The following is a 14653-nucleotide window of genomic DNA, read 5'->3' as shown; positions in this document are numbered from 1 at the left end:
ACCAAAATTACATAAGATCATTAAGAGATCATTCTAGAAGCAGCACTACTTGGGAGAGTATTTGGCATTTAAATACTGGTTTCCAAAGTGCTCGATGGGCAAGTCCAAGCAAGCATTGTGGTCACATGCATGTACGTCCCAACAGTTACATATGATGAGAAACTGTCACCACTGTCACCATACAACTTGAAAGAATTCACCTATTCTAATTGCTCACCTGAAATGATCTTGAACAAAATCTCTAAAAGTGTAGCTTGCGCTTTTTCTTCAGACATAATCTGCTTCACTTTATAATCTAGGCAGGCAATCCTACTAGAACTGAGTCGGGGCAAGGCATCGTGTTTCATGCAGAACATGGAGTTTTTCTGTTTGGTTCCGTCAACTTCCACGCATCTCAGGACCATGGAAGCAAGAGTCCCTTCGCTGGTGACAAGCCTGCTGTTGCAACTTATCATCGACAAGCCTCGAGGGGTCCCGTTGAGGCATCGAGACTGCTGTCCGTGTCTGAGGCCAGGGTCTGCTCGGTGGACATGGAGGAGATGTCGTTGATCGATGAGGACTGAGAAGGAGTGGCGTTGCTACTCACTGCTGCATCTGTGCTAAGAAAACCAAGTGGAATAAACTCTGAGGCACGGCATCGCTGCACACCCCGGCAGCAGGGCTCCAGGCTGTTCTCTTGCTTTGCAGTTTCCCACTCTAACCATGAACCAGAAGTCAGTCAACTGCACCTAAGCTTTTCCTCGAGCCCTTCTTCTGGTCCAGGGCAAACAGTCCTGTCTGCCCCTATATTATCCTTTTCCTCCCTGTGGCTAAACATGTATGTGGTCAAGTATGATTATACTGGCTACTTAAAAAATGCCTGCCAATTCCAAATTAAGAAAAATCAAGAGATCAAGAGGAAATTTCTCAGCCGGGCGTGTGACGCACACTTGTCATCCCAAAATTCAGGAGGCTGACACAGGAGGATCGCGGTTTGCGGACAGCCTCAGCTACTTAGTGAGGCCCTTCGCAACTCAGTGAGACCCTGTTTCAAAATAAAGAATAAAAAATAGGGCAGGGGCTGTAGCTCGGAGCTGGAATTCCCCTGGGTTCCATCCCCAGACCCGCAAAAAAAAAAAAAGAAGAAGAAGAAGAAGAAGAAGAAGAAGAAGAAGAAGAAGAAGAAGAAGAAGAAGAAGAAGAAGGAGAAATTGCTTGATTTATTTAAAGTATCAAGAGGCTCACGCTGGAATAGGATTCCAGTGTCATCAGACATTTCAATTATAACATAAACACTATGCATGAGGGGAAAGGCATCAACATTCAAATAAATCTTTTGTGATAAAAACACCTTCTGAGAAGCTGGGTGTGGTGGCGCACGCTTGTAATCCCAGTGCTCAGGAGGCCGAGACAGGAGGATCGCATAGTTCGCAGCCAGCCTCAGCTACTGAGTGAGGCTCTCAGCAACTTAGTGAGACCCTGTTTCCAAATAAAGTATTAAAAAGGTCTGGGAGTATAGCCCGGAGGTAGAAAAGCCCCTGGGTTCTACCCCCAGTACCACACAAAACAACAAAACAAAAAAACAAACAAAAAAACCCCACCTTCTGAGGTATACTATACATTAAAGGAAGACATGTAATTACCTCTTACACATTTTGTTTTATGAATCCAGAAAACTGCATTCTAATCCCTGAAGGCAAATGAAGCTATCTTATTTCCTACTATGTATATTTTAGGTTTATATAAGCAAAAATAAAACATCTAGGACCTCAGAGATTAGTGTTGGTAGTCTCAAATTTATACTTGGTTAATAACACCTAAATTCTTACTAAGGTTTTACATATATATAAAATATACAAAATCTCTAGATGCCTAACACATTTGTCATGTTGAATATAAAATGCAAGAATAAGTCAGCTGCGCAAATTACATTCCCATGTATGTCTGCATGTGTATGTATGTGCATGCATGCATGTATGTGTATGTATGTGTGTCTGCATGTGTACGCATATATGTGCGTGTATGTATGTATGTATGCAATTTCATGTAGGAGTGAAAATAAATACAACTTAAAAATTTCATTTAATAAACACATAGAAACCTACAGACGTAGGTTAATGCCACTAATATTAAGGTCTCTGACAATTACACGATTACCTAGTCATTAGGTCATTATCACTAGGTAAGTCAAGTATAAAAATGGGAGAATTATATGAAAAATTTTCATAAAGAAACCAAATTCTACTTTACCTAGATTTGCACTAATGTTCTTTTTTTTAACTGGATGGGACAAGTGTCAAGAAGGTCATATACTGAAAAGGCTCTAAGTTAGTTTCCTCACCTGTACATGGTGTTGACAGCAGTGGTCGCAAGGATGAAACAAGAATGTTAAAACACTCGAGACCGTTCAGTACCCGGCAGGTGTACAGTGAAATGGGAGCCGCTGTCACCATCGACATCACCAGGGCCAGCCGGGGGGACAGTTCACACAAAGGCTCTCGGGCCCAACAGCGGCCAAGCAGGCATTGAACCCGCGGCTGCCGTTCACCGAAGCTGAACACACAAAGTCAATGCTGTGCGCACTATTAAAGCAATCACTAACCTGAAGGCTGGTCTCTGACAACTCCATTCTTGCTTCTTTCTTCCCAGTCCATGACTTCTTTATAAATTAGCTCTTCAAATAGAAATCAAGTTAAAATGCTCTGTCAGTCACTGCATCTCCCAACCGGAACCACTCTAAGGGCACTGTGATGTGTAATTTTAAATTGTGATACATACTCAACTCATTAATATAGTGGGTCTAGACCCAAATACTCACGGTTTACTCGATTACACCTCTCCTCTCCCCTCCCCCTCTCCTCTCTCTCTTTTCTTCCTTTCTTACTGAGTATTGAGTCCAGGGCCTCCTGAAGGCTAGGAAGGCACTCTATCCCTGGGCAACATCCCCAGTTCCCATTATGGATTTTGAATGCAATTATTAAGGCAGTCAAAAAACAGAGGAGGAGCCGGGCGTGGTGGCGCACGCTTGTAATCCCTGCGCTTGGGAGGCTGAGACAGGAGGATGGCGCAGGTTCGAAGCCAGCCTCAGCTACTTAGGGAGGCTCTCAGCAACTCAGTGAGACCCTGTTTCCAAATAAAGTATAAAATAGGTCTGGGAGTGTAGCCTGGAGGTAGAAAGCCTCTGGGTTCCACCTCCAGTACCACCAAAAAAAAAAAAACCCAAAACAAACAAACAAACAAACAAACAAACAAACGAACCCCAAAAACAAAAAACAGAGAGGAGGAAGGGGAGAGTGAGCGTGAGAGCGCACCCAGAGCACATGCAGAGCTGCTCGGGGAGACATTTTAAGGGTTATCTTGAGATCATGCAAACTCCTTTCCATCATTACTGTGGTCCTCCAATGTAACCAGCACCCACAATGTGGGCTCTGGGCCCCTGCAGACCGGCCAGAAATGAGTCCACGCAACTTCACTTTCCTTCAACTTTCATTGGCAAGAACCAATTTCTTTACCCAGAAATTTAGTAAAGGTTCCTAAAATTTTGTTGTTTGGGAACTTACATTAGCACACTGCAAGCATGCAGTAATTAATGTGTGGTGGTGCACACCTGTAATCCAGTACTTGGGAGGCTGAGACAAGAGGATTGCAGTTTGAGGCCAGCCTCAGCAACGTAGTGAGAGCGTTTAAAAATTAAAAATAAAACAGGGGTTGGGGTACAGCTCGGAAGTGGAATGCCCCTGGGTTCAATCCCCAATACCAAAACAAAACAGTGTACTAAAATGACTGATTTTAGTTTATAAAACAATACTCAGTACTGCAAAATCATATGAAAAGCTCCCATGTTTCACGAATCACACATGTTCCTTTCTAGCTGTCTTTAAGTTCTTCCTCTGCGGCACAGCGGCAGGAGGAAAAGGGGCTGCAGGGTCTTTTGCCTCTTCTTGAAGGGCTATTATCAAAAGTAAAAAGCCCCCACTTTACAGGATCAAAAGAAACTTAATAATAAGGAGAAGAAAAACCGCCTTTACCTTTCCACTCTTCAATTGCATGTTCTCTTTCTTCCAACTGGGCATCATAAATTTGAGGCGGTGGCTAAAAACAAGACAACACGTGAAATGACTAAAGTCCAGACGACGAGGGGCACGGAGAGGAGGCGACACCACGGGGCGGCTCTGGCCTCCTCGCGATAGGGATTTGGTCTCATCCACACAGGGCTTACTGCAGATTTTGTTGCTACCTTCCCAGGGAGGAGATGCTGGGCTGAGAGCTGCAGAAGGTGTACTTGGAACACACTTCTGGTCTACACTTCTCCATGTTAGGTCTCCCAAATCTAATCCCCACCTGAGACACGAACTGCTCTGGAAGGCTGCTTGTAATCGCACGCTCAGCGTGCAAGATGTAAAAATGTGTCCCACAGATGGAATGCCACTGTGTTATTTCATTCACAGCTAAAGATCGCGCACACCAGTGCTACTACGGAAAAATGCCGTGGACCCCAAATGCAGCAGGAACTCCCCCCGCCGCCGGGCAGGCGAGGCCCAGCCTCGGGGAAGGAAAACAAACATGCGACTCCTGGCAAGTCACTCAGCCTCCCTGCCTGGGCCCCCGGAAAGAAGATGCAGCCGAGCCGATGGCGAAGTTCCAGGACAGAACAGATGCTTAGCAGGTGAACATCGCACGGGGCACTTGCACAGATGGCACCGACTGCACCTCCTAGAACCAGCAGGTTCACCCCCAGGACACCCGAGTTACAGGCCCAATGTGTTAGTGCCCCAAGAGGGGCAGACTCACATCTCAGAGAGCACTGTCTATAACCAGGAGTCCTAAAACCGAGAGCGTGCTACCTTCACAGAAGAGCTATGGACAGTGAGCCCTGGCTCGACCTGCGCCTCCTCCACGCAAATACTCACGGCTTCTGCTTCGGCGGGGTCATACCAGACAGCGATATATGGGTGACGCAAGGCCCCGTCTACTGAGATGCGCCTGTCAGGATCGATCACTAACATTTTTGACAACAGGTCTCTGGCTTGACTTGCTAGGGTGAAACAAATACTAGATTAATAGAAATGCTGTTGATCCAAACAAAGAAAACCACATGATGTGAAACTAAGTATGACTGACCTAGATAGAACAGGTGTTAACTGGGAGAAATGTCTGACAGACCAAGTGAAGCCCAAAACCTTTTAAGAAAAAGCCAAGCAGTCTCTATTATAACCAAGTAGGCTTTCACAGGTGGTTTTCGTCTCTGGCCCCGGGAGAGGAGGAGAAAAATGGGCCCTGGTGCATGCCCCAGGCAGCCTAAGACCAGTGTCCAGACAGGGTCTGAGGCCGAGAAATCATGGCTGGGAGGTGGCGTGGTCAAAGCTCAGGAGTGTGGCACCAAACGTGGGCGAAGTTGGTGCATCAAGCTTCCAGCCTACAGTGACTTGATTTTAGGTTTCAACCATTTTATCTCCTAATGGTCACAGGTTTTAGAATACAAATATGAAAAAAGCAAAAGTGACACTTGGATCGTGACAACAAACACAAGCACAAAAGGACCTTACTTTTAATTTTATCTCGTTCAGATTCTGATGGGAATATCCAATCTGGAAAGAGTTCTTCAAATTTGATTCCAGGATACTTTGGTCTGTTTTCGACATAATTCCTCACAGTTGGCTGGAGTTTCTTCATGAACTCTGCTGATGGTGTTCCAAGCTGCTCGATTACTTTATTCCACTGATCAATATCTAAGGATTCTCTTGAGGAAAATACAACTGAAACGCCTTATAGTCATACTACATGTATTAGCATCATTCCAGGGCAAATTATATTTATACATTTGGATAAGTACGTACCTAGGTCAACCCGCTAGGTCACCAGAAGCGTTTTGAAATAATACTCAAATAAGATTTGGTTTCCAAATTAAAGCTAATTTTAAAAACTCTTACACTTTGCTTCTTTGGAAACTAAAATCTCAGTTTAGTAGACCCACACAATAAGGTCTATATGTCTTCCCATTCTAGTTCATAATAAAATTATGACAAATGATTGAGCCTATGATAGGAATGATTAAACATGAGATCAGATGCATTACCTAACCAAATTGAAATTAATTTTTCACAGTGAAGCTACCTAGGCTTCACAGCTCTCAAAGGATGAAAGTATTGCAGAGCTCTATTGCCCTTCTCAGTTCAGAGGTGGACAACCAAAGCCCGTGCAGAAGCCTGGCCGAGGCGGCCCGGGAAGCCAGGGCAGCCCAGGGCTCCGGCATAGTCAGCGGCCCCAGCGGCCACGTCCTCCGGACGCGGGCCTGTGACTGACCAATGACAGCTTTCAGATCCTTCTATTTTACTTGGCATTGACTTACGCCAGCCACCCTTGTGGTACCTAGTAATGCATTTTATTTCCTTTCAAAGTACATGACCTACATTTTAGACTCAACTGTATAAGAACCGCTCATAAAAGGGCAACTTCCTTATTGGTACAATGTATTCACTACCAGCTCTGTACAGTCCACAGGGGGTGTGTATGGAAAGTGATATTAAATCTGTATCACAAGAACACAAGACAAAACAACAACAACAACAAGTCATGCAAATTGTAACTCATGTCTAGAAACAGGGACTCAGGACACAGATCACTAGAGCCTGGGCACGCGCACCCAGGTCTTCTGCAATGCGGTGCCCTGGAGACCTGCCCAGGAAATGGGTTTGGAGATTCAGACCCCCAGTGGGTCCATGCTCTTCTGCTTCTCTGTTTTGTACGTTCTGTCAAGTCAGCATAAGCGCACACTTTCTTTACCTACTTATCAGAATGTGAAAACTCTTTCACATTTATCCCTCTCTACCCTTCCAACAGCTCTCCCACGCTCACGCCTCGCTGTGAAGAAGGAGCCAGTCACCAGGGCTCCCGCAGGCTGCCACTGCGTGCCATCACCCAATCCCGGAGCAGGGGCTCGCTGCCACGGCGCCATCTGCCCTAAACCTAAACTCTCGCCCGCTCCAGCACGGACTCCCGCTGTGGGTACTTCTCGCTCCACACCACTCCATCGCCATCCGAACACGGCGCCGCTTCCCTCCAACGTTAACACAGCAGCTACCGTCTTCTGACCAGTCCGCCAAGCGGCCCTACTCCTGGTTACTCCTTCTTTGCTCCTGTTTGCAGCAAAATGCCCTTAAGAGTTATCAGAACTTACATCTTCAACCCCCCGTCTCATCTCTTGAACACACTCTCATCAGGCTTTCGCCCACCACTCTGTGAACTGTGCCCAGCAAGGTTGCCAGTGAGCACCACTAAGTCCAGCCATTGATTCCTAGTCCTCATCTTAGTACTCCTACCTGCCTCAAGACTTTGATGCTATTGACAGACCAACAACTCACACTTTTATTTCTTATTTCTCTACCCAGATCTCGCCCGTGAATTCTACACTTAGTATTTTTACTACAAACATCTCCAAATCCCACAAGGCCATTTGAAGGGTAGACCTTGAGAGAAGAAGCAGACTCTGGCCCTTCTCCCCAGCTGCATCTCTACCAGCCTGGAGGAGCCTCTGCCTCCCACCTGCAGCAACCTGCCCTTAACTCAGCCTCTGGAGCGAGCCCTCTGAAACCCAAGCCTGACTAGGAGCCTACCAACGGAGGGCTCAGTGAGTATCTGGTGGATGAACGCTGTGGCTTACTCTGTAGAGAGCAGGGTGGGAGGGATAACTCCTGAGTAAGACAATTGCCACTTTACTTCGGTGGTGCTGATGGGCAGAGCACAACCTCCCATCTTAAAAAGAGGAAACCAAGGCTTAGAGAGGCCTTGAATTTCTCAGGGATGTCAGCCACCCTGTGGAGGAGCCTCAGCTTGGACCCAAATCATCCTCTTTCTCACAGGCTACAGCAGGGACAGGCCACAAATTTAAAGCAAATCTCAGAACCTCAGTCTGGTTATTGGAACCTGTTTTCTTTTCTTTTTTTGGTTCTGGGGAATGAACCAAGGGATAATCTACGTCTGAGTTATACCCCTCAGCCCTTTTTATCTTGGAATAGGGTCTTGCTAGTTGCTGAGGTTGGCTCTGTACCCATGACCCTCCTGCCACAGCCTCCCAATGACTGGGTTAGAGGTGTGTACCACCATGCCTCACTACTAGAATTTTTCTATCCCCCAGAATTTAAACCTAGTGCTTAGAAATGTTGAAACTTTTCTTTAGAAAATGTTAGTCTTTATGTGAGTTTTAAGAATAACATTAGATTATCTTATATATAAAACCAGTAATCACTAATATCGCAGCATGTTAATATGTAAAGTATGATTTTAAAATTACTAAGATGCACCAAAAAGTACCAATAGTTTTCATTTTTGTACTTCTGGAGAAAATATATTTTAATAAAACAAGAAGGGCACAAAATAAGTAAGAATTGAGATATGCTGAATGCTAAGTGTATATTTGTTAAGCTTCATTTTAGTCTAGACTACTTCAACTTTTCCCTCTGTAACTGAGTTTACTTGAAAACAAAGGGCTTCTTTATGGTCTGAAGCAAGTGAACCTGAGATAAGGCCATATAAAATGGTAAGAATTAAGAGAACAAAGGGTAAATGAAGTGATAGAAACGAAATTTTTTCATCCCAAGTTTGTGTTGTGAAGAATTCATATTTTAAGAAAAGTGCCTTCATAAATTATAAAACCCTAAAATAACATGAAATACATATGAAACTGTGATTAGAAGGCTTGATCTGCTTTAGAAGCAACCATCCATCTGCCACCAGCTAGAGACCACCTTAGGTTTTATAACAAAAAACAAAACCAAAGACTAATGGAACTATTAAAAGGTTTGAACACAAATGAACAAGGTACCAATGAAGAGCCACGTTAGGGTAAAGGTGCGAAGACGGCACTGAAGAATGGCCTCCGAGGAGGGCGCTGGGTGCCGCTGAGCCTCCTCCAACTGTACCGCCACCACCACCTGCTGACCGCAACACGAGCTCATCCTTTGCATTTTATACTTAACTTCCCCAGTGTGTCTGTCATAAAATAAGCCCCTATAAGTGTTTTTTTTTTTTTTTTTTTGCGGGTCTGGGGATGGACCCCAGGGGCATTCAACCTCCGAGCTACACCTCCTGCCCTATTTTTAAAATTTTTATTCTTTATTTTGAAACCGGGTCTCACTGAGTTGCAGAGGGCCTCTCTGCAACAGCTGAGGCTGTCCGCGAACCGCGGTCCTCTGGTCTCAGCCTCCCAAATGCTGGGATTACAAGCCTGAGCCACCATGCCCACATGCCCAGCTCCTATAAGTTTTTTTTTTTAAAAAAAAAATCTATAAAATGTTGTCAGAGTAACAGACAAGAAAATTTAATATATTGTTCCTCATAATTTTTTAATTTTAATTTTTTTTACTTTGTTCCATGTAGTGTACTTCAGTTCTTACTTTTGGGGAAAATATTTAATGTATACTGATAACCAAATACTTTATCAGTTAAAACACATAAACATATAGTCCTTTAAATTTAGATGGCACCAGCTGGGCTTGGTGGTACACACTTGTAATCTCAGTACTTGGGAGGTTGAAACAGGAGGATTGTAGGCTTGAGGCCAGCCTCAACCAGGCCCCTAGCAATCTAGTGAGACCCTATTTCAAAATAGATAAAAGGGCTGGGGTGTAGTTCAAAGGCAGAATGTCCTTGAGTTAAATTCCTGGTACTGCAAAATGAAAAAAATTTAAATTTAGGTGGCACCTTTCCTAGTTAAATTAATGGAATAAACTAAATTATAAAATGGAGCCGGGCGTGGGGTGCACGCTTGAAATCCCCGCGCATGGGAGGCTGAGACAAGAGGATTGCTCAGGTCTGAAGCCAGCCTCAGCTACTTAGTGAGACCCTGTTTCCAAATAAAGCATAAAATAGGTCTGGGAGCATAGCCCGGAGGTAGAAAGTCCCTGGGTTCCATCTGCAGTACCACCAAAAAATAAAATTAAAAAAAAAATGGTATTTTCATTTAAATATCAGAACACATTTATCACAGAGTAAGTAGTGTCTTCTACACATCCAGGTATTTTTGGTAAAATTAAGAGCTAATATAACTGGCTTAACGCTAAGTCTTAATGAAGTTTTCACAGGTAGTTAAATAAAAAAGAAAACGTAGAACTGAACCCCTTGCTGTGACACTGACTCAACAGACATAACAAAGCCCCAGAACAGCCTGGAGACGCCTTCTTTCCAGCGCTCCGTGAGTGGTGCGATCACGCTGCCCGTGGTATGGCAAGCGTGGCCGGGTCAAGGCCCTAGGGAAGGATACGATCAGTGCCTTGGAATATCACACAACCTTTCACCAGCTCTCCCATGATGCACCCCACTGACCAGATGTCAACTGAAAATAAAATGAAATGATAAATTATGAAGTGCCATGACAAAACAAAGGTGAAGAAAAGGAATTCTAGCAGTGTATTAAACACACAAATATGGGAAAATAAACTGCTAGCTAAGGGTGAACGTTTTATACAATATGAATGATTGCTGACCTCTATGTTAGCCTTCAGTTTGCAGTAATCTGGGGCTTTACTGCCCATTTCCATACTTTACAGCTTAAAAACAAAAACTAAAACAAACAAAAAAACAGAAACGCGGGGCGGGGGCTATGAACACAAAGCTCTTCAGGGCCACACGCCCGCCCCACTCCCAGCCTCCATGGCCAGTGCTGGGTCTCGCCCTGTGAAGGATACAGTCTCTTCCTGGGAACAGGACTTTATGGAGGACCATTTCTGCCATGATGCACCCGACAGACCAGATGTCCACTACCAAACACCAGGTGGTTAAAAACCAGTGGAGAGCCCCACATCTCTCTCTCTCACCCCCTCCCAAACAAAGACAGCCCCAGTAAACTCCACCAGCTCACCAGCTGAACCTTCTCAATGACCATTTTCTAAATTGCCAGCTCAGAAAGGCAGCAGAGCTCAGCAGAAAATGGACCACACAGGGGCAGGGTGGCTGGGTTTTAGGCCACGCCTGCCAAGTGCCCCACTTCCACACAATTTCTCCTCTTACAGAACTACCTAAATGTCCCTGCTGGTGGGTGCACATGGGGAGAAGTTAACACAGAATCTGATTTTCTTTCTCTTTCCTGGGAGCACACCGCAGTCTGTAGAGCAAATGTACAGAGCATGGAGCTGGCTAAACTCATGTCAGAAGAGAAAATGCTCCCTCTTCTTGTGTTTTCTTACAAGTAAATGTGATTTAGTTCTTCCCGATAAATATGCTAAAAGCTAAGTTTCAAAGAACTCTAGAACTGATATTCTAGGACTTCTAGAACTGATATTCCTTTTTTTTTTTTTTTTTTTCTTTTCTTTTTGTGGTACTAGGGGTGGAACCCAGGGGCTTTTCTACCTCCGGGGGTATACTCCCAGACCTATTTTATAGGTCTGACTAAGTTGCTGAGAGCCTCACTAAGTAGCTGAGGCTGGCTTTGAACCTGTGTGATCCTCCTGTCCCAGCCTCCCAAGCACTGGGATTACAAGCGTGTGTCACCACTCCTGGCTAAACTGATATTCTTTTTGATACTAAAATGTATCAGCCGGGTGTGGTGGCACATACTTGTACTCTCAGTATTTGGGAGGCTGAGACAGAAAATCTTAGTTGGTAGATAGCCTCAGCTACTCAGTGAGGCCCTTTGCAACTCAAAATAAAAATAAAATAAAATAAAATAAAATAAAATGAAAAATAGAAAAGAGGGCTGAAGGTATAGCTTGGAGATAGAATGTCCCTGGGTTCCATCCCCAGTATCACAAAAAATGTATCATTATTTCATTTGTATCAAGTTAAAAAAATAAGTAAAATTGTCTATGGTGCTGGCAATCAGGACCTGTGGGCTGAGGCTCAGAGCAGGCATGCAGGGAGCCCTGGTGCCCCTGGTCACGTGGAGCGGCACATCAAGCTGCACTCAGGATGTGACATTGTACTTTGATGCAAATAGTTAAAAATGCTAATTTTAAAAGTGAATTTTTAAGTTAGGTGTGGTGGTGCATGCTGATAATCCCAGTACTTGGGAGGCCAAGACAGGAAGATCAGAGGTTCAAGGACAACCTCAGCAACTTAGTGAGACCCTGTTTCAAAATAAAAAATAAAACAGGGCTGGGGGTGTAGCTCGGAGGTAGAATGTTCCTGCGTTCCATCCCCACTACCACACATACAAAAAAAAAAGTAAATTTTTAAAAGTGAAAAAGCTGGAAATACAGCTTTAATGACTGGTCTGTGAATTATGATAAGCTGTGTGTGACACACTCCCCATATTTTGTACAGTTTAAAGTAAACACAAAAGCCCACGATGACCACGGCTTGAAACACCACAGGCTCTTCCAGTCTGCCTGTACTCACCGTTCTCTTTGTAGCCCATGCCTAGGATGACCTCGGGGGCCCGATAATACCGAGTTACTACGTAGGGGGTCATCATGAAATTGGTGCAAGCCGTCCTCGCCAAGCCAAAGTCAAGGATCTTAAGAGTACAGTCTGATTTTACGACAATGTTGCTGGGCTTCAAATCCTAGAAAAGAAGTGGTTTAAGTCAGTACAATGAACCCAAGCATGTTGAAGACACAATCCCACCCTGAGGGGCTGTGAGTCAGACCTCTCAAGAGCAAGTGGGAGGCGGGTGGAGCTGAACTCAGGTTTGGGAGCAATGTTTTGAGAGTCCTACTCTGAAACTGCAAGGTGTCAGAGTCTCTCAGTCCCCACCCGCTCCTCTGTTCCAGCCTGCACCCTGCCCTGCCCACCCTCCCTCCTTCATCTCCACTCCTCCCTCCTCCCCCACGCCTGGTCTTCCTTTCTCCCCAAAGCCCTGACCTTCATCAGTCCAGAGCCAGGCTGTTTAAAGGAAACATAAAACCATGCAGCAATGTACATTTTCTAGTACCCATGTTACACAGAAAGTGCAAACAGAAGAAATTAATTTTAATACTCTAGAGCATTATCATTTTAGGATGCAACCAACACAAACATGTTATTAATGCGACATGTCACATTTCTGACACTGAGTCCTTGAAGTCCAGCAAGTATGTTACAAGTCTAGACACCTTAGTACTCAGCAGCCTCATACGCCCAATGGCTACCACCCTAGACAGAACAGGTACAGAGCTTTCTGACCCTGGAATCTTCCCACAGCTCTTGGAGAAAGTCATGGAAAGATTCCACCACTCTCTCAATGATGGACACACTTCTGCCTTTCTCCTTCATAACATAAAGGGCTGGGGTTTCTTAATGCTGGTACTCCAAGCAGGGTACCATCCTCAGGCCACAAGAACTTGACTTTTGCCTGGGAACTCCAGCCTACAAACGCATCCTGTTATTTCTAAATCGTCTACATCTTCTTCTCACACGTGTAGCTGCAATGTTAAAGTGGTGTATCACTGCTGCAAGGTAGAACATGGGGGGCTTTAAGTGTGGATTCCAGGCCCCATACACCCAGCCACCAGCACCTGACTAAAACGTCCCAACTGATGGGTTGCAAATGCGTGTCGTGGTGCCTTGAGACAGTGACTCAGGATAAGAGGAAAGACATTCCAGCACGCCCAGTCCACCTCAGGGTACTGTATGAATGCACTCATCCCGCAGTATCAGTGAGGGACCAGTTCCAAGACCCCAAGAACATCAAAGTCTGCAGGTGCTCAGATCCCTTAGATAAAATGCCCCGCCATTTGCATACAGCCTACATATATTCTCCAGTGTACTTGAAATCACCTTTAGAATAATGCAATGGAAAAGCCATATAAACTGTTATACTGTTTGGAGGACTGAATGATGGCAAGAGAAAAGTTTGGAAATATTCAACATAAATGCAATTTTCATTTCTCCAAAATTTCTGACCTGCTGCCAGCTGAGCCCATGGTTTGCAGAATTCAAGGGTATGGAGGCACACCCCACTCCCCAGCAGTCTGACAGGCCTAGAACCAGCACACAGCCTCATGGCGAGGACGGTGAGAGCAGCTCTGGTTCTAGCAAGGGCACCGTGACAGTGGAAACCATCTTTCTCTGCCAGCTCAACGAACCCAGGCAAGTCAGAAAATGCTCATCTCAAGACACTGCCCCTGGCAGAAAACTACCAGTGGATTCTGATTTTGCTGGAGCAGCACACTTCACTGCCGTCTACTGGAAAGCTAGGATACTAAAATACAGTTCTGGGAAGTTTATGTGGATGGCCTTCCTCACACAGAGTGTCGAGGTGTCGTGGGCATGACTCTAAGAAGTGGCTGGTGCTGGCCAACGGGGACATGCTGAAGGGGCTGCAGGGCTCCTGGGAGTTTTTGACAATCCTTTAGACTTTCTCCAATCTCTGCAATACAATCAGTGTTCCAAAACTTAACCGAGCTTTCAGTTTCATGATGGTAGAATCAAGCCAGGTGTATCTCTAAATTTCTCTCTCTCTCTCTCTCTCTCTCTCTCTCTCTCTCTCTCTCTCTCTCTCTCCCTCTCTCCCCCTCCCTCCCTCCCTCTCTCTCTCTCTAAATTTCCTCCTCCCTCCCTCCCTCCCTCCCCCCTCCTCCTTCAGTACTGGAGATGGAACCCAGAGGCATTCTACTTTCGAGAGACACACCCAGCCCTATTTTTTATTCTTTATTTTGAAACAGGGTCTCATTGAGTTGCAGAGGGCCTCACTAAGTGGCTGAGGCTGTCCTTAAACCCCGATCCTCCTGTCTCAGCCTCCCAAGTACTGGGATTACAAGAG

The 14653-nt window shown here is 45.1% G+C and overlaps 1 protein-coding gene across 5 annotated transcripts in view; it reads right to left on the bottom strand.

Moving 5' to 3' along the window:
- Positions 1-451: 451 nt before the first annotated feature.
- Positions 452-14653, bottom strand: part of MAPK9 (mitogen-activated protein kinase 9) — a gene marked incomplete at both ends in the record, with an annotated part of 33109 nt that continues 18907 nt past the window's right edge. The window contains 7 exons of one of the 5 annotated variants that reach the window (XM_080699550.1): positions 452-599; positions 2578-2653; positions 4008-4071; positions 4890-5014; positions 5526-5708; positions 10662-10733; positions 12310-12475. In XM_080699550.1, the coding sequence (XP_080555676.1) occupies positions 452-599; positions 2578-2653; positions 4008-4071; positions 4890-5014; positions 5526-5708; positions 10662-10733; positions 12310-12475 (834 nt within the window). Of the gene's footprint in view, positions 600-2577; positions 2654-4007; positions 4072-4889; positions 5015-5525; positions 5709-10237; positions 10310-10661; positions 10734-12309; positions 12476-14653 lie in introns of all 5 variants that reach the window. The other 4 variants (XM_080699553.1, XM_080699551.1, XM_080699552.1 and 1 more) reach the window with 4 other exon arrangements.

This window comes from Muscardinus avellanarius (assembly GCF_963383645.1).
Source record: "Muscardinus avellanarius genome assembly, chromosome: 7".
Lineage (NCBI taxonomy): Eukaryota > Metazoa > Chordata > Mammalia > Rodentia > Gliridae > Muscardinus > Muscardinus avellanarius.
Note: the sequence above shows the minus strand (reverse complement) of the source record. Positions and strands in the feature narration are given on the sequence as shown.